The following is a 24,087-nucleotide window of genomic DNA, read 5'->3' as shown; positions in this document are numbered from 1 at the left end:
GGTCTACAAACCAGGTTACACTTTATCCCTTTATTATTTTTCTTGAATTTTTGGTCTCGGGGTAAAAAAAGCAATAAAACTGCATGTTTACAATGCATTGTGTTTTATTAAAAAAGACAACCAGTTAAATTGAAGTTGTCTTTGTGTGGGTTCAGTTTGGGGCACTAGGGCTGACCATACATATTGTTTCACGCAAGCATTTCAGATTTGAATGGCTGCTCATAGACAATTGGCTCTATTAGAGAGTAAAGTTGGCCATACACATTACATGGCTGTCTGCTGAACAATGGTTCTAGTCAGCTATCTATCCTAACTCCCCCATTTGCACAAAAGATCGGCTTTAATGTGTTCTCTATGAGAAAGCAGCTGCCAAACGCCTCTGACAGAGGCTTGTCTTCCCACTGAACAGAAGGATCAGCTGTTAAGTTTGAATAGGCCTGATCACTTTCTCCTGACAGATGAAGAGAATCAGGAGGCCCCCATACACATTAGATGGTGGCCAACTTTTATCAATATGTGTGCTGATGCCTTGCTATGTGTAGCACAAGTGATCAGATGATGGCAGCTTCAAGTCCCCTAAGGGGACTATAAAATACAGTAAAAAGTTTAAAAAAAAAATAAGTTTTTAAAAATAAGAAAAAGTTAAAATCAACCCCATTTTGCCCAATTAAAAATACATATTTGGTATCGCTGCATTCGTAAAAGTCCGATCTATCAAAATATATGTCATTTGTGTATAAACCCTAAAGGTACGTGCAAGTCCTTTAGATGTGTGTGAAAGCGCAGACTTTTAAAGGTGGAAGATGCTACAAGGCACACTGGCGTCTTTTGTCCTGGAGTGTCTTTTTGGTGTCTTTGTGGTCTTTCCTGTGTGCTTTTTGCTACATTTTTGGATCCTGGTTTTTTTATACTTGCATAGACTGGTAGCTTTAATCACCAAAAATGCAGCAAAAAATGCTGAAAAGAATAGAAAAATGCTGCAAAAAAACAAAACAAATGAAAGAATAGACATGCTGCGTTTTCAAATTCAATCAGGGAAAAAAAACAAGCGTGTGCATGAGATTTCTGAAATCTTATAGCTTATGATGACACTGCAAAACTCAGCTGCTGGCAGGGGGCGCATCCATGTACCCATCAGCTCAATGATGACGTGATGACGCAGCATCGATGGCCTGCCATGACAACTCTCCTGTGAATGCCATCCTGAAGCTGGCGTCCATAGGAGATCGAGATTTTAGCTATATATGGTACAGCACAAGTGATCAGATGATCACATCTTCAGGTCCCCTATGGGGACTATTACATTTATATACAGTAAAAAGTTAAAAAAACACAAGTTCAAATCAACCCCCCTTTTTGTCCCATTAAAATTAAAACAAAAAAACAACATATTTGGTGTCGCTGCATTAGTAAAAGTCCAATTTATCAAATCCGACTGGTAAATGATGTAACAAGAAAAGAAGTTGAAGCGCTAGAATTATGGGGTTTTGGCCATTACAATAAAAGAAAACCTATACATCTTTGGTATCTGCGTAATCAAACTGACCTGGAAAATCATATTACCAGGTCAGATTTACCGTATACTAAACATGGTAAATATTTTTTTTTTTTTTAAATGTGAAATTGCCCTTTTTTTGCAAATTCAATGAACTTTGAATTTTTTCTTTCCTGCTTTCCAGTGCATCTCACGATAAAATAAATGATTGACTTTCAAAAGTACAACTCGTCCCGCAAAAAATAAGCACTCGCACGGCTATATTGGTGGAAAAATTAAAAAGTTATGACTTTTGAAAGAAGGAGAGTTAAAAACGAAAACGGAAAATCGCCCGGGGGGTGAAGGGGTTAATTTCTTTTAACCTCTTCAGGCTTTAAGAAGATACTTCAGGAACAACAGTCTCTGTGTTTTCTTCACGTGTCTTCTGCTTCAAAATCTGTGCGGGTGTGTCGCCTTCTACGAGACGTGTGCACACACCGTATGGCAGCGTTCATACATGCCAATCACACTTAGAAAGTTGACCATTATGTTACATTCATTTCAGAAATCAGATTTTACCTGTGAATTCAGAATGTTGAGAATGAAAGATCAGTCCAGGAGGAGAAAGAAGCGTATTTCTCTAATAAGTTATATTACAAAATTAAAAAACATTTTTCTTCATTTATATAAAAAATTAAAATGACAGTTACTCTTTAACTGCAGCAGCCCTGTGTCGGTGAAGTTTTTTTGACTGTTTCCCTGCTCACTCTTGCAGGTGACGTATAACATTGATGGCCTATGTTTAGGATAGGTCATCAATGTCTGATTGTTGGGTGTGCAACACTCAACACCCCCATCGTTCAGCTATTCTTGGTGTCGGCAGTAGGTGGACCTGCTTAGTTCCGCTGCTCCATCCATGGAATAGTGGCCATGACCTGGTGCTATACATGTGCTCCCTATTGACTTTAATAGGGGGCAGATGTGTAATACCCAGCCACAGCCACTATACAGTAGATGGAGCTGAACTAAGCAAGTCCAGCTACCGCCGACACCAAGAATAGCTGAATGGTGGAGCCAGGTGTTGGACCCCGACCAATCAGATATTGATGACGTATCCTAAATATGTTTCCATGTTGCCGGGAGGGTATCAGCCAAGCAATAGCCCATATAGTATACATTTGATGTCTATACTGTGACTTTAGATCATGAGTTTAACACCATCAACTTTCATCATATTATCATAAATTTTAATAGCGGGAAAGATACACATTGCTTTTAATCTTTGTGCATGTTTGTTTGCAGCTATTCCAAGAAAGGGTTAATCTCACAGGACACTGGTATGATTTGTGGACTGATAAACAGCGTATCCAATTTCTACATGCCATTTTGGCAAGGAGCAGCCGGTCACAGCTGAAGTAAGTAACGAGGACAGCTCGGTAATAATGGGGTACATTTAGGCTAAAGTCATTTGTGGCGTGTTTGTTGCAAAAATGTTTCAGACTGTTGCGTTTATCTGAGTAGGACTTTCCAAAATCCGTGTACATTCTGCAGAAATAACTCTTCACGGGCATGGATGGAACCGATTTGAAGTTGTGAACTTTTTGTAATGCCTGCCGGGTTTTTCCTGGAGCATCTTTTTTTGGTGTCATATGCATTGATTTACTGCCTGTTTTTTGTTGTTTTGTTTTTTATGTATAAAATAGCAAAAACTGTCTGAAGAACGGTCAGGTCATATACAGTTAGGGCCAGAAATATTTGGACAGTGACACAAGTTTTGTTATTTTAGCTGTTTACAAAAACATGTTCAGAAATACAATTATATATATAATATGGGCTGAAAGTGCACACTCCCAGCTGCAATATGATAGTTTCCACATCCAAATCGGAGAAAGGGTTTAGGAATCATAGCTCTGTAATGCATAGCGTCCTCTTTTTCAAGGGACCAAAAGTAATTGGACAATGGACTCTAAGGGCTGCAATTAACTCTGAAGGCGTCTCCCTCGTTAACCTGTAATCAATGAAGTAGTTAAAAGGTCAGGGGTGGATTCCAGGTGTGTGGTTTTGCATTTGGAAGCTGTTGCTGTGAGCAGACAACATGCGGTCAAAGGAACTCTCAATTGAGGTGAAGCAGAACATCCTGAGGCTGAAAAAAAAGAAAAAATGCATCAGAAAGATAGCAGACATGCTTGGAGTAGCAAAATCAACAGTTGGGTACATTCTGAGAAAAAAGGAATTGACTGGTGAGCTTGGGAACTCAAAAAGGCCTGGGCGTCCACGGATGACAACAGTGGTGGATGATCGTCGCATACTTAATTTGGTGAAGAAGAACCCGTTCACAACATCAACTGAAGTCCAGAACACTCTCAGTGAAGTAGGTGTATCTGTCTCTAAGTCAACAGTAAAGAGAAGACTCCATGACAGTAAATACAAAGGGTTCACATCTAGATGCAAACCATTCATCAATACCAAAAATAGACAGGCCAGAGTTAAATTTGCAGAAAAACACCTCAAGAAGCCAGCTCAGTTCTGGAAAAGTATTCTATGGACAGATGAGACAAAGATTAACCTGTTCCAGAATGATGGGAAGAAAAAAGTTTGGAGAAGAAAGGGAACGGCACATGATCCAAGGCACACCACATCCTCTGTAAAACATGGTGGAGGCAACGTGATGGCATGGGCATGCATGGCTTTCAATGGCACTGGGTCACTTGTGTTTATTGATGACATAAGAGCAGACAAGAGTAGCCGGATGAATTCTGAAGTGTACCGGGATATACTTTCAGCCCAGATTCAGCCAAATGCTGCAAAGTTGATTGGACGGCGCTTCATAGTACAGATGGACAATGACCCCAAGCATACAGCCAAAGCTACCCAGGAGTTCATGAGTGCCAAAAAGTGGAACATTCTGCAATGGCCAAGTCAATCTCCAGATCTAAACCCAATTGAGCATGCATTTCACTTGCTCAAATCCAGACTTAAGACGGAAAGACCCACAAACAAGCAAGACCTGAAGGCTGCGGCTGTAAAGGCCTGGCAAAGCATTAAGAAGGAGGAAACCCAGCGTTTGGTGATGTCCATGGGTTCCAGACTTAAGGCAGTGATTGCCTCCAAAGGATTTGCAACAAAATATTGAAAATAAAAATATTTTGTTTGGGTTATGTTTATTTGTCCAATTACTTTTGACCTCCTAAAATGTGGAGTGTTTTAAAGAAATGTGTACAATTCCTACATTTTCTATCAGATATTTTTGTTCAACCCTTCAAATTAAACGTTACAATCTGCACTTGAATTCTGTTGTAGAGGTTTCATTTCAAATCCAATGTGGTGGCATGCAGAGCCCAACTCGCGAAAATTCTGTCACCGTCCAAATATTTCTGGCCCTAACTGTATTTTAACCGCTTTGCATCTTTCGAAGTCTGAAGAGGTTAAAAGACTGAACATATATAGAAGAATGCAAAAAGTTGTTTTTACACTAAAGTGCAAATGTTCGTTCTTTTTAGCGCTAAGTTCTTTTTCAGGCGGGTTTCAGAGCAGGCATGACAGAAAAAGATGTTGCGTGAACATACCTTTAAAGTACCATAAAGTCTTACAGACCACTGAACAATATACCACGTCCTCCTGCTTCACCTGCCAAAAGATTCCCTAACATGGTGCACAACAGGGTGTCTATACAGTAGTCAATAAAGCCAGGTGATCTGTGGGGTATTCCCTATTGTTTTAGGGTGGGGAAGCGTGAAAAATTGCAACAGACATGGCATGCAAGTAGTAGACGTGATCCCACATGTTGTAGGTGGCTACATGTATCCAAAACTCCGGCCACTGTGGTGGTCAATGGCTGTACAACTTTAATACTAAATTAAATGGCCATTTCCCATCATGAGTGGGCAGGCTTTCAGCTTTGTGGCCAGCTGCATGTGTGGTCTCACACTGATGTATTTTTCTTCTCTAAACCTATGTGAATGTATATGTAGTGTAGTGTCAGTCTGTTAAGATACTATCCGATTGCCATCTTCGATGGTTTCCAGCTGTTTTCTGTTGCTTTTCTTACTCACATGATGACAATTCAGGCTCTCTGGAACATAAGGCAATCTGTGTTACCCTGTAGTGTATTTAACGATGCAAGCACATGGAGTGTCAGAATGATATAAATGATGTTATTAATTATTTTCTGATGATTGCTCTGCTACGCTGAACGCACCTGGCCACATAAATCATCAAGTTCCAATGCTGGCAGCTCCCTATGTAATTTTTGACCTATAACGTCTCAGATGTGCTTGATAGGAGACAAGTCTGGAGATGCTGCAGACCATGGTGCAATGTTTAGGCCATGTAGGCTGCTCACAGTAGCACAAGCAACATGTAGCCTGATGCTGTCGTGTTGAAAAACAATTCCTGGGACCCTTTGGAGAAATGGCCTTACCACTGGCTCCACTTGATCCATTCTGTACTGCTAGTGAGGTTGGACATCACATCACATACCAAGCCTACAGCATCAAACAAACCATAAGAAGGTGTTGGCATGACATTAAGGTATGAGCCAGATGTCTAGCTATAGGTGTTCCATTGACCTTTCACAACCACTCTCAAAGGTTATCATGGTTCAGAGCAGTATGACAATGGAAGCTTGAATGGAGGTCTATCCTCCTTAGTGATGAGTCCCACATTTATCTTGGATGCAGTGATAGCTGGAGATTGGTCTTTAGACCCTGGGGGCAACGTCATTAAAAGGTCCACACAAGAGAACATCACACCATTCCTACTGCAGGGATTATCGTGTGGGATGGCATAATGTACAGTAGCTGAACCTCTCTAGTTTTTACTCCATGTACATTAACTATTTGCTGTTAAGTTAATTTAGCTATGGAAATGATAGTATGGTCATTTCTCCAAAGTGTCCCAATAGCCTTTTTTAAACATTACAACATCAGGCCACTGTTATCATCATGTAGCAACTTACTTGGGAAAATAGGTAGCACACTAAACACTGCAGCTGACCAAGCTAAAGATCTTTACCCTGCAGTCCCTAATGGTTCCTGAGTGAGCTGAGAAAGCCCTAACCACAGACTAGAGTATGGCAACTCGGACCTGTGCTGCCTGAAAGGCCGTTGACCACTTCACATTCCTCCTAAAGAGCTAGAGGGCAGAACAGAGTGCAAATTACCTATAGAATGGAAAGTGTGCTGATATAGAAAGAGATTCCAGAGTGAGTAAAACTATCCATGAAATACAAAATAAAGGATTAAGTACGTACTGCTGGAGAAAATGCCACCGACTTCATAAAAAGAAACAGAAGATAGGTGCAGGGTAAAGAACATAAACAGCAGAGAGATAAACCCTAGCTGGTCTTTCACTGACTGGCTTAAAGTACAGCAGTATGGCTGGACATCCAAATGAGAAAATCACCACGAGGAAATACCAAGAGGGAGAAAGTATATAAAGCTGCACCCGAAATGTGATAGGGCAGACAAATGAGTAAGTGAAACACCTGTTACCCAAAAAAGACTGAAGCAATGAAAGCAGAAATTAAACACCTGGAGAAAACATGTATCTGCTGTGGTTTGGTCGCCAGAGAAGCCGACTGCAAAGCACAAGCTCAAGTGTTCAAAACCAGACGCATGACAGCCATGTGTTGATTGTGCTACTGTGAGCAGCCTGCTTGGCCCAAACATGTTGCAATGCTTGTCTCCCATCAAGCATATCTGGGATTTCATCGGTCAACAATTACAAATCTAGTTGCCAGCAGCAGATCTTGATGATTTCCATGCACAAATGCATTCAGCAAGGTAGAACATTCCTCACAGGGCTGCCACTAGAAATTTCGGGGCCCCATACTGGCAAAATTTTCGGGGCCCCCCTGAGACTCCGCCCAGGCTCCACCCCAGCCCCGCCTCCAGGCTCCACCCCTCGAACTGTCCACAGTCCCACCGCTCTCTCTTGGAAAAACTCCACTTCTCACCAATCACTCATTAACAGTTCCCATCACCAGATCACATACATAGCAGGCAGCTTTTGTTTTGGCCAAAAGATTTTTTAAGCCGCCACCATAACACGGTAGACACTTTTGGCCAGGCCCTACTCTACTGTAACCTATTAAATATTTGTTAAAATATGCAATACAATTTAGGTATATTTTTATTTATTTTTTAATTTTTAAAATGACCAATAATATCACATAGAAGGAACAAATACCACAACACCATGACCAGATGACATATTACCACCACAGTGATCGAATAATATCACATACAAGGAACAAATACCACAACACCATGACCAGACCACATATTACCACCACAGTGATCGAATAATATCACATACAAGGAACAAATACCACAACACCATGTCCAGACCACATATTACCACCACATAGTGACTGAATACTACAATTCTGATCAGTAATTTCAAAAAAGCACCATACTATCACCATAAGTGCCATTATACACAGGAGATCTGTACTTAGTATGCAGTGTCTGTGTACAGATAATATAGTGATCACTAGTGAAATTATACACAGGAGCTCTGTATACAGTGTATAGTGTCAGTGTATAGGTAACACACTGACTCACCAGTGACGTCTCTAGGTGAAGTCCTTCATCTTTCATCCAGCACAGACCGCCATCATTTCATCCAGCCAGGACTTCTCTCTGCAGGAAATAACACAGTTATCTCGAGCTCCGCTTGCAGAACACATTACTTAATTTTTCACAACTTCTACATTACACCACATGAAGAAGGCGACATAGTATCACTCTATACAGTAACAGGACCGCCCCCCATTTAAAACAGTATACTCAAAAAATAAAATAAATACATCACTGCAGTAATAATATCCCTAAATTAGCCCCTATGGTATTAATAATATCCCCCAGCCTGGCCCCGTGTGTCTCATTCCTGGCGTCAGCCAGATGTTCTCCCATCCTGCCCTCATGAGTATCCATTCTGCCCCATATGATCTCCCCATCCTGCCCCATATGATCGCCCCATGTGATCTCTCCATCCTGCCCCATCTGTCTCCATCATATCCATCCTGCCCCATGATCCTGCACGATCTGTCTCCAATTCTGCCCCCAGTGTCTCCAATCATGCCCCATGTCTCCATTCTGCCCCCTATGTCTCCAACCATGCCCCCATGTCTGCAATCCTGACACTTGTCTCCAATCATGCCCCCTGTGTCTCCATTCTGCCCCATCTGTCTCCAATCCTGCCCCATCTGTCTCCAGTCATGCCCCCATGTCTTTCATCCTGCCCCGTGTCTCCAATCATGCCCCGTATCTCAATTCTGCCCCGTGTCTCGCATTCTGCCCCAATGTCCAGCATTCTGCCCCTGGGTCTCACAGTCTGCCCCTGTGTCCAGCATTCTGCCCCTGTCACTGTGTCCAGCATTCTGCCCCTGTCACTGTGTCCAGCATTTCTGCCCCACTGTGTCCAGCATTCTGCCCCACTGTGTCCAGCATTCTGCCCCACTGTCTCCAGCATTCTGCCCCACTGTGTGTCCAGCATGTTGCCCCACTGTGTGTCCAGCATTCTGCCCCACTGTGTGTCCAGCATTCTGCCCCACTGTGTCCACCATTCTGTCCAACTGTGTCCAGCATTTCTGCCCCTGTGTGTCCACCATTCTGTCCCACTGTGTCCAGCATTTCTGCCCCACTGTGTCCAGCATTCTGCCCCACTGTCTCCAGCATTCTGCCCCACTGTGTCCAGCATTCTGCCCCACTGTGTCCAGCATTCTGCCCCACTGTGTCCAGCATTCTGCCCCACTGTGTCTTGCATTCTGCCCCAATGTCCAGCATTCTGCCCCTGTGTCCAGCATTCTGCCCCACTGTGTCCAGCATTTCTGCCCCTGTCACTGTCTCCAGCATTCTGCCTCACAGTGTGTCCAGCATTCTGCCCCACTGTGTGTCCAGCATTCTGCCCCACTGTGTGTCCAGCATTCTGCCCCACTGTGTGTCCAGCATTCTGCCCCACTGTGTGTCCAGCATTCTGCCCCACTGTGTGTCCAGCATTCTGCCCCACTGTGTGTCCAGCATTCTGCCCCACTGTGTGTCCAGCATTCTGCCCCACTGTGTCCAGCATTCTGCCCCACTGTGGCCAGCATTTCTGCCCCTGTGTGTCCACCATTCTGTCCCACTGTGTCCAGCATTTCTGCCCCTGTGTGTCCACCATTCTGCCCCACTGTGTCCAGCATTTCTGCCCCACTGTGTCCAGCATTCTGCCCCACTGTGTCCACCATTCTGTCCCACTGTGTCCAGCATTTCTGCCCCTGTGTGTCCACCATTCTGTCCCACTGTGTCCAGCATTTCTGCCCCTGTGTGTCCAGCATTCTGCCCCACTGTGTCCAGCATTTCTGCCCCTGTGTGTCCAGCATTCTGCCCCACTGTGTCCAGCATTCTGCCCCACTGTGTCCAGCATTTCTGCCCCTGTGTGTGTCCACCATTCTGTCCCACTGTGTCCAGCATTTCTGCCCCTGTGTGTGTCCACTATTCTGCCCCACTGTGTCCAGCATTTCTGCCCCACTGTGTCCAGCATTTCTGCCCCACTGTGTCCAGCATTTCTGCCCCACTGTGTCCAGCATTCTGCCCCACTGTGTCCAGCATTTCCTCCCCTGTGTGTCCAGCATTCTGCCCCACTGTGTCCAGCATTTCTGCCCCTGTGTGTCTACCATTCTGTCCCACTGTGTCCAGCATTTCTGCCCCTGTGTGTCCACCATTCTGCCCCACTGTGTCCAGCATTTCTGCCCCACTGTGTCCAGCATTCTGCCCCACTGTGTCCACCATTCTGCCCCACTGTGTCCAGCATTTCTGCCCCTGTGTGTCCACCATTCTGCCCCACTGTGTCCACCATTCTGCCCCACTGTGTGTCCACCATTCTGTCCCACTGTGTCCAGCATTTCTGCCCCTGTGTGTCCACCATTCTGCCCCACTGTGTCCAGCATTTCTGCCCCTGTGTGTCCATCATCCTGCCCCCCGGGCCCCCCTGGATCGCAGCTCTCAAAGAAAAGAAAAACCACAACTTCTTACCTGGCCATGCTCCTGCGCCGGGCGAAGATCCCCCCAGGCTCCACACAGACGCACTCGCCGGGCCCGGCGGCTGACAATGACGTCAGACGCCGGCGAGTGGGCACTGCGGCCCTATTCAGCTGCCAGCCTCAGACTGGCTGGCGGCTGTTAACTATTGACGTGCGGGCGCGGGCCCGCACGTCAATAGTGTGCCGCTGCCGCAGCGCCTGCAGGGGGGGCCCGGTGACCAGATGAGACAGGGCCTGATGCGGGCCCCCTCTGCTCACCGGGCCCCATACGCCAGTCACGGCTGTCATGCCCTGATGGCGGCCCTGATTCCTCACACACTATTAATAACTTCATTGATAACATGCCAAGGAAAGTAAGTGTGAGCATTTCTGCACGTGACGCTCCTTCTCTATGAGTAACTGAATAACTTAAAATGTTTTGAAAATGTTGTCTTCTTTTTTATCATTTGCACATCAGTAACATGTATATCCATCTACTGATTTCCAGAAATACCTCTTTTCTTTCTTGATGTTGCAATTTCAATGTTGAGGTGTGTATAAAGAAATAAAATACTTTATTGGACTGAAAGTATTAATTTTGCTGGCTTACAAGTTTTTAATTTGTACTTTATCGAATTTCCCGTGTATAAGAAAATATAGGCACATTTATGAGACTCTAACATGACAGCCATTTTAACCCCTATGCACACAATGATGTCACTACATCAGTATTTCCCACTAAGCCACTGTATGATTGTGAATACTGCGTATCAGCTATAGATTAATCCTTGCCTCATAGATTTATTCAGGACTGGTTTTCTGAAGAGGTTCCTGTTACCAAGGTGGATTTTACCACAGTCTTACCCAGGACTCTCTCCCTGTACATCCTGTCGTTCCTCAATCCTCATGACCTGTGTTCTGCCGCACAAGTCTGTTGGCACTGGAAGTTCCTCTCCGAACAGGTATGGAGTGAGTTAAAACATCCACTCTATGGATGACAGTATGCAGTTAGCTCCCTATAGTGGCAGCTGCAGGACACCAGCATGTTCCCATTAAAGGGATTGTCTAACAAAAACTAGTTATGCCCAATAGGTGATAACATGTTGATCGTAGGGATCCAACCACTGGGACGCACACCAATCGGCAGAGTGAGGCACTTTTATCCCAGTTAGAATGGAGCAGCAGTACGCATGTTCGGCCACTTGCCTATACATATCCTTGGTAGTGATGAGCGAATATACTCGTTACTTGAGATTTCTCGAGCATGCTCGGGTGACCTCCCAGTATTTGTTAGTGCTTTGAGATTTAGTTTTTATTGCCGCAGCTGAATGATTTACATCTGTTAGCCAGCATAAGTACATGTGGGGGTTGCCTGGTTGCTAGGGAATCTCCACATGTACTTATGCTGGCTAACAGATGTAAATCATTCAGCTGCGGCAAGAAAAACGAAATCTCCGAGCACTAAAAAATACTCGGAGGACCCCCGAGTATGCTCGAGAAATCTCAAGTAACGAGTATATTCGCTCTTCACTAGTCCTTGGGGCTAGCAAGCGCTGTTCTTGGGTTTTAACTAGCAGCCACATAGAGAATGAAGAGAGTGGTGTATAAAAATTCCCTGATTTACGGATCAGTGTAGGTCCCAGCGGTGGGGTTTTATCCTGACATCCTCCAAGTTGCTTTAAAGATATACTATGAAATGAGTGCAGAATTTTAGAGCTAAAACAGAATGATAAAAGGTGGAGATTTATTTTAAGGTATACCGAAGTCACTCTATAGTGCAACTATTCGCCAGCTATCTAGTATAACTGAATTGTGTCATCTTCATTTTTCCAGGATTGCCTATGGATGCCAAAATGCTTGAAGTTTGGTTGGTTTTTGCCATATACTCCAGCAGACAATGAGTATGGTGCATGGAAGAGACATTATATTTCATGTGCTTGTAGTCTGGATTATCTCACACCAAGGGAAGCTGCTGAAACCTACGGCACATTAAATGAGAATAGAGAGGAAAATGAAGAGAAACTACGGGAAAAATGGCTACGCAGGATGCTCCGAGATAGCCTTGCACTGGAAAAAAGTGAGCTGCCTGGTTCTACAGATATTATATACAGTGCCTTGAAAAAGTATTCGAACCCTCCACATTTGGTCACATTATACCCATAAACTTATAATATATTTTATTTGGATTTAATGTAATATACCAACAGAAAGTAGCAAGTATTTATGAATAGTACAGGAATTGATACATGGTTTTCTAATTATTTTAAAAATATAAATATGAAAATTGTGATGTGCATTTGTATACCGCCTCCTGAGTCAATATTTTGTAGGTCCACGTTTCACCGCAATTACTGCTGCATGTCTTTTGGGGGAGGTCCCAACCAGCTTTGTACATCTAGAGGCTAAACATTTTTCCCATTCTTCTTTGCAAACTAGCTCAGTGAGATTGGATGGAGGCGCCTGTGAACAGCAATTTTCAAGTCTTGCCACAGATTCTCAATGGGGATTATGTCTGGACTTGGACTGGACCATTCACACACATTCCATTGTAGCTCTGGCAGTATGTTTAAGGTCATTGTCCTGCTGGAAGGTGAGCCAATGCCCCAGTCTCAAGTCTTTTGCAGACTCTAACAGGTTTTCCTCCAGGATTTCCCTGTAATTAGGTTCATCCATCTTCTCATCAACTCCGACCAGGTTCCCTGTCCCTGCTGAAGAAAATCATCCCCACAGCATGATGCTGCCACCACCACCATGTTTGACGGTGAAGATGGTGTTTTCGGTGTGTTGGGCAGTGTTAGTTTTTCATCACACATAGCGTTTTGCATTTAGCCCCAAAAGTTTTAATTTGGTCTCACCCGACCAGAGCACCTTTTTCCATATGCTAGCTATGTCAACTATATAGCTTTTTGTAAACGGGACTTCTTATGGCTTGCTTTAAAAAATTGCTTCTTTTTTGCCACTCTTCCATTTTGGCCAGATTTATGGAGTATATGACAACTAGCTGTACTGTGGACAGATTCTCCGATCTGGGCTGTGGATCCATGCAGCTCCTCTAGAGTGACCATTGGCCTCTTGGCTGCTTCAATTACTGTCTTTTCGAGTGAACACATTACTTCTTTTAACTGCTTCTTGTGCACAGCATTGTTGTTTTTACATTAGTGTGCACTATGTTAATTTTTTGCTGCAGTGTTTGGAATTTAGCTGATAAATATATTAACCCCTTAACGACCAGGGGTATTTCAGTTTTTTATATTTCAGTTTTTGCTCCCCTTCTTCCCAGAGCAATAACTTTATTTATTTTTCAGTCAATATTGCCATGCAAGGGCTTGTTTTTTGTGGGACAAGTTGTACTTTTGAACGACCCCACTGGTTATAACATATTGTGTACTATAAAAGGGGAAACAAAAATCCAAGTGTGGTGAAAATGCAAACAAAGTGCAATTCCACGGTTGTTTTTTTTTTTACCTTGTTCACTAAATGCTAAAACTGACTTGCCATTATAATTCTACAGGTCATTACCAGTGATGAGCGAATATACTTGTTGCTCGGGCTTTCTCGAGCACGCTCGGGTGGTCTCCGAGTATTTGTGACTGCATCCACAAAAACTAAATCTCCTAGCACTCACAAATACTTGGAGACCACTCAAGCGTGCCCGGGAAAACCGAACAACTAGTATACTCCCTCATCACTAGTCATTACGAGTTTACAGAAACAAAGCATGTCTAGGTTCTTTTTTATTTAAGTGGTGAAAAAAATTCCAACATTTGTTAAAAAAAAAAAGAAATGGCGCCATTTTCCAAGACCTGTAGCGTCTCCGTTTTTCATGATCTGGAGCTGGGTGAGGGCTTATTTTTGCACGCTGAGCTGACATTTTTATTAATACCATTTTGGTGTAGATACTATCTGTTCACCCGTTATTGCATTTTATTGCAACGTAGCGGCGACCAAAAGAATGTAATTCTGGCGTTTTGAATTTTTTCTTGTTTCACCGTTTACCAATTGGGTTAATTCTTTTTTTTAGAAATCAGGCGATTCTGAATGTGGCGATACCAAATATATAAAAATATGTATATTTGTTTTTTTCTAATGGGGCAAAAGGAGGGTGATTTGAACTTTTATATATTTTGCATTGTTTAATATTTTTAAAAACATTTTTTTACTTTGCTTCAATAGTCTCCATCGAAGACTAGGAGCTGCAGTACTTTGATCGCCTCTGCTAGACACAGGCGATGATCAGATCACCTGTGTGTAGCCGAAATGCTCGCTTGCTATGAGCCCCGACCACGTGGTGGCGCTTGTAGCAATCCAGGAATGACAACCATAGAGGTCTGCTTCAGACTTCTGGTTGTCATGCCAATCCATCGGTGACCCATGTTCATGTGACGGGGTCACCGTTGGTCGGGATTAGCAACGCGCTTCCGGTAAGCGTGAGTTAAATGCCGCTGTCAGAGATTGACAGTGACATTTAACTGGTTAACAGCCACGGATCGCGATTCCACCCGTGGCAGTTGCAGGCACATGTCAGCTGTACAGATCAGCTGACATGTGCCCGGAAAGGTGTCGCCCAACGTCGGAAAGGGGATAAAAAGTTTTTGTGTTTCATATTACAACCCTTCCTCAGCTTTACCACTAACCAAAACAAGGTACACAATTCATGTTATATAGTGAGTAAAGCACAAAATACATTAATGTATCTTCCACATCAGAAAAAAAGATTTAGCATGCATACTTACAAAGGAAGTATACAGTGGGGCAAAAAAGTATTTAGTCAGTCAGCAATAGTGCAAGTTCCACCACTTAAAAAGATGAGAGGCGTCTGTAATTTACATCATAGGTAGACCTCAACCATGGGAGACAAACTGAGAAAAAAAAATCCAGAAAATCACATTGTCTGTTTTTTTAACATTTTATTTGCATATTATGGTGGAAAATAAGTATTTGGTCAGAAACAAAATTTCATCTCAATACTTTGTAATATATCCTTTGTTGGCAATGACAGAGGTCAAACGTTTTCTGTAAGTCTTCACAAGGTTGCCACACACTGTTGTTGGTATGTTGGCCCATTCCTCCATGCAGATCTCCTCTAGAGCAGTGATGTTTTTGGCTTTTCGCTTGGCAACACGGACTTTCAACTCCCTCCAAAGGTTTTCTATAGGGTTGAGATCTGGAGACTGGCTAGGCCACTCCAGGACCTTGAAATGCTTCTTACGAAGCCACTCCTTCGTTGCCCTGGCGGTGTGCTTTGGATCATTGTCATGTTGAAAGACCCAGCCACGTTTCATCTTCAATGCCCTTGCTGATGGAAGGAGGTTTGCACTCAAAATCTCATGATACATGGCCCCATTCATTCTTTCATGTACCCGGATCAGTCGTCCTGGCCCCTTTGCAGAGAAACAGCCCTAAAGCATGATGTTTCCACCACCATGCTTTACAGAAGGTATGGTGTTTGATGGATGCAACTCAGTATTCTTTTTCCTCCAAACACGACAAGTTGTGTTTCTACCAAACAGTTCCAGTTTGGTTTCATCAGACCATAGGACATTCTCCCAAAACTCCTCTGGATCATCCAAATGCTCTCTAGCAAACTTCAGACGGGCCCGGACATGTACTGGCTTAAGCAGTGGGACACGTCTGGCACTGCAGGATCTGAGTCCATGGTGGCGTAGTGTGTTACTTATGGTAGGCTTTGTTACATTGGTCCCAGCTCTCTGCAGTTCATTCACTAGGTCCCCCCGCGTGGTTCTGGGATTTTTGCTCACCGTTCTTGTGTTCATTCTGACCCCACGGGGTGGGATTTTGCGTGGAGCCCCAGATCGAGGGAGATTATCAGTGGTCTTGTATGTCTTCCATTTTCTAATTATTGCTCCCACTGTTGATTTCTTCACTCAAAGCTGGTTGGCTATAGAAGATTCAGTCTTCCCAGCCTGGTGCAGGGCTACAATTTTGTTTCTGGTGTCCTTTGACAGCTCTTTGGTCTTCACCATAGTGGAGTTTGGAGTCAGACTGTTTGAGGGTGTGGACAGGTGTCTTTTTATACTGATAACAAGTTTAAACAGGTGCCATTACTACAGGTAATGAGTGGAGGAAAGAGGAGACTCTTAAAGAAAAAGTTACAGGTCTGTGAGAGCCAGAAATCTTGATTGTTTGTTTCTGACCAAATACTTATTTTCCACCATAATATGCAAATAAAATGTTAAAAAAACAGACAATGTGATTTTCTGGATTTTTTTTTCTCAGTTTGTCTCCCATAGTTGAGGTCTACCTATGATGTAAATTACAGACGCCTCTCATCTTTTTAAGTGGTGGAACTTGCACTATTGCTGACTGACTAAATACTTTTTTGCCCCACTGTATATATACACAAATAAAAATATAGATAGTATGGCCCAGATTCATCTGCCCCGGCTATTTTCTCTCTGGTCTTGATCAGGGGACATGGTGGATTCAGACGTTAGTGATTCACAAGGAAGTGCACTCCTTTTCATGAATCTGGAGCTTCTGATGAGTGACAGGTGCCTCCGTTTGCCATGCCAAAAATATTACACCAGTCAGGGACTGGAGTGAGATTTCTTGCGTAGTGAACACCACAGCTAGTCATGAATTAGACAAGCTGTAGCGTTACACCCCACTATGCCCTTGTCCAGCCCCAGCTACACCCATTTCAGCAGAGGTGGGAGAAACTGGTGTTAAAACACCAAGAGTTGCAAAATGTTGCCACAATTCCAAGTTGCGCCACAATTTTCACATTTTCAAAGTTTTTACCCAACTCTTTGATCATAAAAGTTATCATGAATCGGGTGTTATATGTGTATCATTATTCCCTGTTTCTGGAGCAAAATTGGGGACACCATGTCACATTTGCAGAGCTCCTAAATGTCAAAACAGCAGAAAACAGCTAGAATTGATCCTTTTTTGGAAATTAAACCTCTAAAAAAATGCATTCAAAAATTGAAATAGGCCAGTCTATCTTATTATAGTAAATTATTCCCTCTGGCTTTTCACCTGTATTGCGTTTTTTGAGGATTTAGTCAGAAACCCCAAGTTAAATGCTCAAAATAAAGCACAGGATAAAAGTGAACTAAGTGTTATACTGAATTTTGGGAGATGGAATGAACAAATCAACAGCAGTTCAAGAATTATTGTTGTCTTTTTTGCCATTCATTGTGAAGTATTAGTGATAACACAGCTTTATTTATTGGGTCAGCATGATTACACCAATACCAGATTTATATACAGGTGATTCTCACAAAATTACAATATCACCAAAAAGCTAATTTAATTCAGTTGTTCAATCCAAAAAGTGAATCTTATATATTAACCCCTTCCCGACCTTTGACGCCACGTAGGCGTCATGAAAGTTGGTGCCAATCCGACCCATGACGCCTATGCGGCGTCATGGAAAGATCGCGTCCCTGCAGGCCGGGTGAAAGGGTTAACTCCCATTTCACCCGATCTGCAGGGACAGGGGGAGTGGTAGTTTAGCCCAGGGGGGGTGGCTTCACCCCCTCGTGGCTACGATCGCTCTGATTGGCTGTTGAAAGTGAAACTGCCAATCAGAGCGATTTGTAATATTTCACCTATTATAACTGGTGAAATATTACAATCCAGCCATGGCCGATGCTGAAATATCATCGGCCATGGCTGGAAATACTAATGTGCCCCCAGCCCACCCCACCGATCGCCCCCCCAGCCCCCCGATCTGGCCGGTACACTGCTCCGGCTCCCCTCCGTCCTGTGCTCCGCTCCCCCCCGTGCTCTTGTCCGCTCCCCCCGTGCTCCAATCACCCCCCCGTGCTCCAATCACCCCCCCTGCACTCCGATCCACCCCCCCCGGTGCTCCGTTCCACCCCCCCGTGCTCCATTCCAGCCCCCCCGTGCTCCGTTCCACGCCCCCCGTGCTCCGTTCCACCCCTCCCGTGCTCCGATTCCACCCCCCCCGTGCTCCGATCCCCCCCCCGTGGTCCCCCCCAACCCCATCATACTTACCGATCCAGCCGGGGTCCCGTCCGTCTTCTCCCTGGGCGCCGCCATCTTCCAAAATGGCGGGCGCATGCGCAGTGCGCCCGCCGAATCTGCCGGCCGGCAGATTAGTTCCAAAGTGCATTTTGATCACTGAGATATAATCTATCTCAGTGATCAAAATAAAAAAAATAATAAATGACCCCCCCCCCCTTTGTCATCCCCATAGGTAGGGACAATAAAAAAATAAAGAAATTTTATTTTTCCACTAATGTTAGAATAGGGTTAGGGGTAGGGGTAGGGTTAGGGTTAGGGTTAGGGGTAGGGTTAGGGGTAGGGTTAGGGTTAGGGTTAGGGGTAGGGTTAGGGCTAGGGTTAGGGCTAGGGGTAGGGTTAGGGGTAGGGTTAGGGTTAGGGCTAGGGTTAGGGTTTCGGTATGTGCACACGTATTCTGGTCCTCTGCGGATTTTTCCGCTGCGGATTTCATAAATCCGCAGTGCTAAACCGCTGCGGATTTATGGCGGATTTACCGCGTTTTTTCTGCGCATTTCACTGCGGTTTTACAACTGCGATTTTCTATTGGAGCAGTTGTAAAACCGCTGCGGAATCCGCACAAAGAAGTGACATGCTGTGGAATGTAAACCGCTGCGTTTCCGTGCAGTTTTTCCGCAGCATGTGTACAGCGATTTTTGTTTCCCATAGGTTTACATTGAACTGTAAACTCATGGGAAACTGCTGCGGATCCGCAGCGTTTTCCGCAGCGTGTGCACATACCTTTAGAATTAGGCTATGTGCACATGGTGCGGATTTGGCTGCGGATCCGCAGCAGTGTTCCATCAGGTTTACAGTACCATGTAAACATATGAAAAACCAAATCCGCTGTGCCCATGGTGCGGAAAATACCGCGCGGAAACGCTGCGTTGTATTTTCCGCAGCATGTCAATTCTTTGTGCGGATTCCGCAGCGTTTTACACCTGTTCCTCAATAGGAATCCGCAGGTGAAATCCGCACAAAAAACACTGGAAATCCGCGGAAAATCCGCAGGTAAAACGCAGTGCCTTTTACCCGCGGATTTTTCAAAAATGGTGCGGAAATATCTCACACGAATCCGCAACGTGGGCACTTAGGGTTAGGGTTGGAATTAGGGTTGTGGTTAGGGTTAGGGGTGTGTTGGGGTTAGGGTTGTGATTAGGGTTATGGCTACAGTTGGGATTAGGGTTAGGGGTGTGTTGGGGTTAGTGTTGGAGGTAGAATTGAGGGGTTACCACTGTTTAGGCACATCAGGGGTCTCCAAACGCAACATGGCGCCACCATTGATTCCAGCCAATCTCGTATTCAAAAAGTCAAATGGTGCTCCCTCACTTCCGAGCCCTGAAGTGTGCCCAAACAGTGGTTTACCCCCACATATGGGGTACCAGCATACTCAAGACAAACTGCGCAACAATTACTGGGGTCCAATTTCTCCTGTTACCCTTGTGAATCTAAAAAAATGCTTGCTAAAACATAATTTTTGAGGAAAGAAAAATGATTTTTTTATTTTCACGGCTCTGCGTTGTAAACGTCTGTGAAGCACTTGGGGGTTCAAAGTGCTCACCACATATCTAGATAAGTTCCTTGGGGGGTCTAGTTTCTAAAATGGGGTCACTTGTGGGGGTTTCTACTGTTTAGGCACACCAGGGGCTCTGCAAACGCAACGTGACACCCGTAGACCATTCCATCAAAGTCTGCATTTCAAAAGTCACTACTTCCCTTCTGAGCCCCGACGTGTGCCCAAACAGTGGTTTACCCCCACTCATGGGGTATCAGCGTACTCAGGAGAAACTGGACAACAACTTTTGGGGTCCAATTTCTCCTGTAACCCTTGGGAAAATAAAAAATTCTGGGCTAAATAATTATTTTTGGAGAAAGAAAACATATTTATTATTTTCACGGCTCTGCATTATAAACTTCTATGAAGCACTTGGGGGTTCAAAGTGCTCACCACACATCTAGATAAGTTCCTTTTGGGGTCTAGTTTCCAAAATGGGGTCACTTGTGGGGGGTTTCTACTGTTTAGGCACATCAGGGGCTCTGCAAACGCAACGTGACGCCCGCAGAGCATTCCATCAAAGTTTGCATTTCAAAACGTCACTACTTCAATTCCAAGCCCCGGCATGTGCCCAAACAGTAGTTTACCCCCACATATGGGGTATCACCGTACTCAGGAGAAACTGGACAACAAATATAGGGGTCAAATTTCTCCTGTTACCCTTGGGAAAATTAAAAAATTCTGGGCTAAATAATTATTTTTGAGGAAAGAAAACGTATTTATTATTTTCACGGCTCTGCATTATAAACTTCTATGAAGCGCTTGAGGGTTCAAAGTGCTCACCACACATCTAGATAAGTTCCTTTCGGGGTCTAGTTTCCAAAATGGGGTCACTTGTGGGGGGTTTCTACTGTTAAGCCACATCAGGGGCTCTGCAAACGCAACGTGACGCCCACAGAGCATTCCATCAAAGTCTGCATTTCAAAACGTCACTACTTCACTTCCGAGCCTCGGCATGTGCCCAAACAGTGGTTTACCCCCACATATGGGGTATCAGCGTACTCAGGAGAAACTGGACAACAACTTTTGGGGTCCAATTTCTTCTGTAACCCTTGGGAAAATAAAAAATTCTGGGCTAAATAATTATTTTTGAGGAAAGAAAACGTATTTATTATTTTCACGGCTCTGCATTATAAACTTCTATGAAGCACTTGGGGGTTCAAAGTGCTCACCACACATCTAGATAAGTTCCTTTCGGGGTCTAGTTTCCAAAATGGGGTCACTTGTGGGGGGTTTCTACTGTTAAGCCACATCAGGGGCTCTGCAAACGCAACGTGACGCCCACAGAGCATTCCATCAAAGTCTGCATTTCAAAACGTCACTACTTCACTTCCGAGCCTCGGCATGTGCCCAAACAGTGGTTTACCCCCACATATGGGGTATCAGCGTACTCAGGAGAAACTGGACAACAACTTTTGGGGTCCAATTTCTTCTGTAACCCTTGGGAAAATAAAAAATTCTGGGCTAAATAATTATTTTTGAGGAAAGAAAACATATTTATTATTTTCACGGCTCTGCATTATAAACTTCTATGAAGCACTTGGGGGTTCAAAGTGCTCACCACACATCTAGATAAGTTCCTTTGGGGGTCTAGTTTCCAAAATGGGGTCACTTGTGGGGGGTTTCTACTGTTAAGCCACATCAGGGGCTCTGCAAACGCAACGTGACGCCCACAGAGCATTCCATCAAAGTCTGCATTTCAAAACGTCACTACTTCACTTCCGAGCCCCGGCATGTGCCCAAACAGTGATTTACCCACACATATGGGGTATCAGTGTACTCAGGAGAAACTGGACAACAACTTTTGAGGTCAAATTTCTCCTGTTACCCTTGGGAAAATAAAAAATTGCAGGCTAAAAGATCATTTTTGAGAAAATAATTTTTTTTTTTATTTTCATGGCTCTGCGTTATAAACTTCTGTGAAGCACTTGGGGGTTCAAAGTCCTCACCACACATCTAGATTAGTTCCTTTGGGGGTCTAGTTTCCAAAATGGTGTCATTTCTGGGGGATCTCCAATGTTTAGGCACACAGGGGCTCTCCAAACGTGACATGGTGTCCGCTAATGATTGGAGCTAATTTTCCATTTAAAAAGCCAAATGGCGTGCCATCCCTTCCGAGCCCTGCCGTGCGCCCAAACAGTGGTTTACCCCCACATATGGGGTATCAGCGTACTCAGGACAAACTGGACAACAATATTTGGGGTCCAATTTCTCCTATTATCCTTGGCAAAATAGGAAATTCCAGGCTAAAAAATCATTTTTGAGGAAAGAAAAATTATTTTTTATTTTCATGGCTCTGCGTTATAAACTTCTGTGAAGCACCTGGGGGTTTAAAGTGCTCAATATGCATCTAGATAAGTTCATTGGGGGGTTTAGTTTCCAAAATGGGGTCACTTGTGGGGGAGCTCCAATGTTTAGGCACACAGGGGCTCTCCAAACGCGACATGGTGTCCGCTAACAATTGGAGCTAATTTTCCATTCAAAAAGTCAAATGGCGCGCCTTCCCTTCCGAGCCCTGCCGAGTGCCCAAACAGTAGTTTACCCCCACATATGAGGTATTGACTTACTCGGGAGAAATTGCCCAACAAATTTTATGATCCATTTTATCCTACTGCCCATGTGAAAATGAAAAAATTGAGGCGAAAATTTTTTTTTTGTGAAAAAAAAAGTACTTTTTCATTTTTACAGATCAATTTGTGAAGCACCTGAGGGTTTAAAGTGCTCACTAGGCATCTAAAAAAGTTCCTTCGGGGGTCTAGTTTCCAAAATGGGGTCACTTGTGGGGGAGCGCCAATGTTTAGGCACACAGGAGCTATCCAAACGTGACATGGTGTCCGCTAACGATGGAAATAATTTTTCATTCAAAAAGTCAAATGGCGCTCCTTCCCTTCCGAGCCTTACCATGTGCCTAAACAGTGGTTTTCCCCCACATGTGAGGTATTGGTGTACTCAGGAGAAATTGCCCAACACATTTTAGGATCCATTTTATCCTGTTGCCCATGTGAAAATGAAAAAATTGAGGCTAAAAGAATTTTTTTGTGAAAAAAAAGTACTTTTTCATTTTTACGGATCAATTTGTGAAGCACCTGGGGGTTCAAAGTGCTCACTATGCATCTAGATAAGTTCCTTGGGATGTCTAGTTTCCAAAATGGGGTCACTTGTGGGGGAGCTCCAATTTTTAGGCACACGGGGGCTCTCCAAACGTGACATGGTGTCCGCTAAAGAGTGGAGCCAATTTTTGATTCAAAACGTCAAATGGCGCTCCTTCCCTTCCAAGCCCTGCCGTGCGCCCAAACAGTGGTTTACCCCCACATATGAGGTATCAGCATACTCAGGACAAATTGGACAACAACTTTCGTGGTTCAGTTTCTCCTTTTACCATTGGGAAAATAAAAAAATTGTTGCTAAAAGATAATTTTTGTGACTAAAAAGTTAAATGTTCATTTTTTCCTTCCATGTTGCTTCTGCTGCTGTGAAGCACCTGAAGGGTTAATCAACTTCTTGAATGTGGTTTTGAGTACCTTGAGGGGTGCAGTTTTTAGAATGGTGTCACTTTTGGGTATTTTCAGCCATATAGACCCCTCAAACTGACTTCAAATGTGAGGTGGTCCCTAAAAAAAATGGTTTTGTAAATTTCGTTGTAAAAATGACAAATCGCTGGTCAAATTTTAACCCTTATAACTTCCTAACAAAAAAAAATTTTGTTTCCAAAATTGTGCTGATGTAAAGTAAACATGTGGGAAATGTTATTTATTAACTATTTTGTGTCACATATCTCTCTGGTTTAACAGAATAAAAATTCAAAATGTGAAAATTGCGAAATTTTCAAAATTTTCGCCAAATTTCCGTTTTTATCACAAATAAACGCAGAATTTATTGACCTAAATTTACCACTAACATGAAGCCCAATATGTCACGAAAAAACAATCTCAGAACCGCTAGGATCCGTTGAAGCGTTCCTGAGTTATTACCTCATAAAGGGACACTGGTCAGAATTGCAAAAAACGGCAAGGTCTTTAAGGTCAAAATAGGCTGGGTCATGAAGGGGTTAAAGTCATTACA

General features: G+C 43.8%; 1 protein-coding gene across 1 annotated transcript in view; it reads left to right on the top strand.

Annotated features, from left to right (window-relative positions):
- ECT2L (epithelial cell transforming 2 like) overlaps positions 1–24,087 on the top strand; it is a 176,587-nt gene that overhangs the window by 56,257 nt on the left and 96,243 nt on the right. Inside the window, exons 3-5 of the mRNA XM_069725941.1 lie at positions 2,777–2,889; positions 11,278–11,440; positions 12,312–12,555. Of these exons, the coding sequence (XP_069582042.1) occupies positions 2,777–2,889; positions 11,278–11,440; positions 12,312–12,555 (520 nt within the window). The remainder of the gene's footprint in view (positions 1–2,776; positions 2,890–11,277; positions 11,441–12,311; positions 12,556–24,087) is intronic.

The sequence above is a fragment of the Ranitomeya imitator genome, chromosome 5 (assembly GCF_032444005.1).
Source record: "Ranitomeya imitator isolate aRanImi1 chromosome 5, aRanImi1.pri, whole genome shotgun sequence".
In the NCBI taxonomy this organism is placed as follows: Eukaryota; Metazoa; Chordata; class Amphibia; order Anura; family Dendrobatidae; genus Ranitomeya; species Ranitomeya imitator.
Note: the sequence above shows the minus strand (reverse complement) of the source record. Positions and strands in the feature narration are given on the sequence as shown.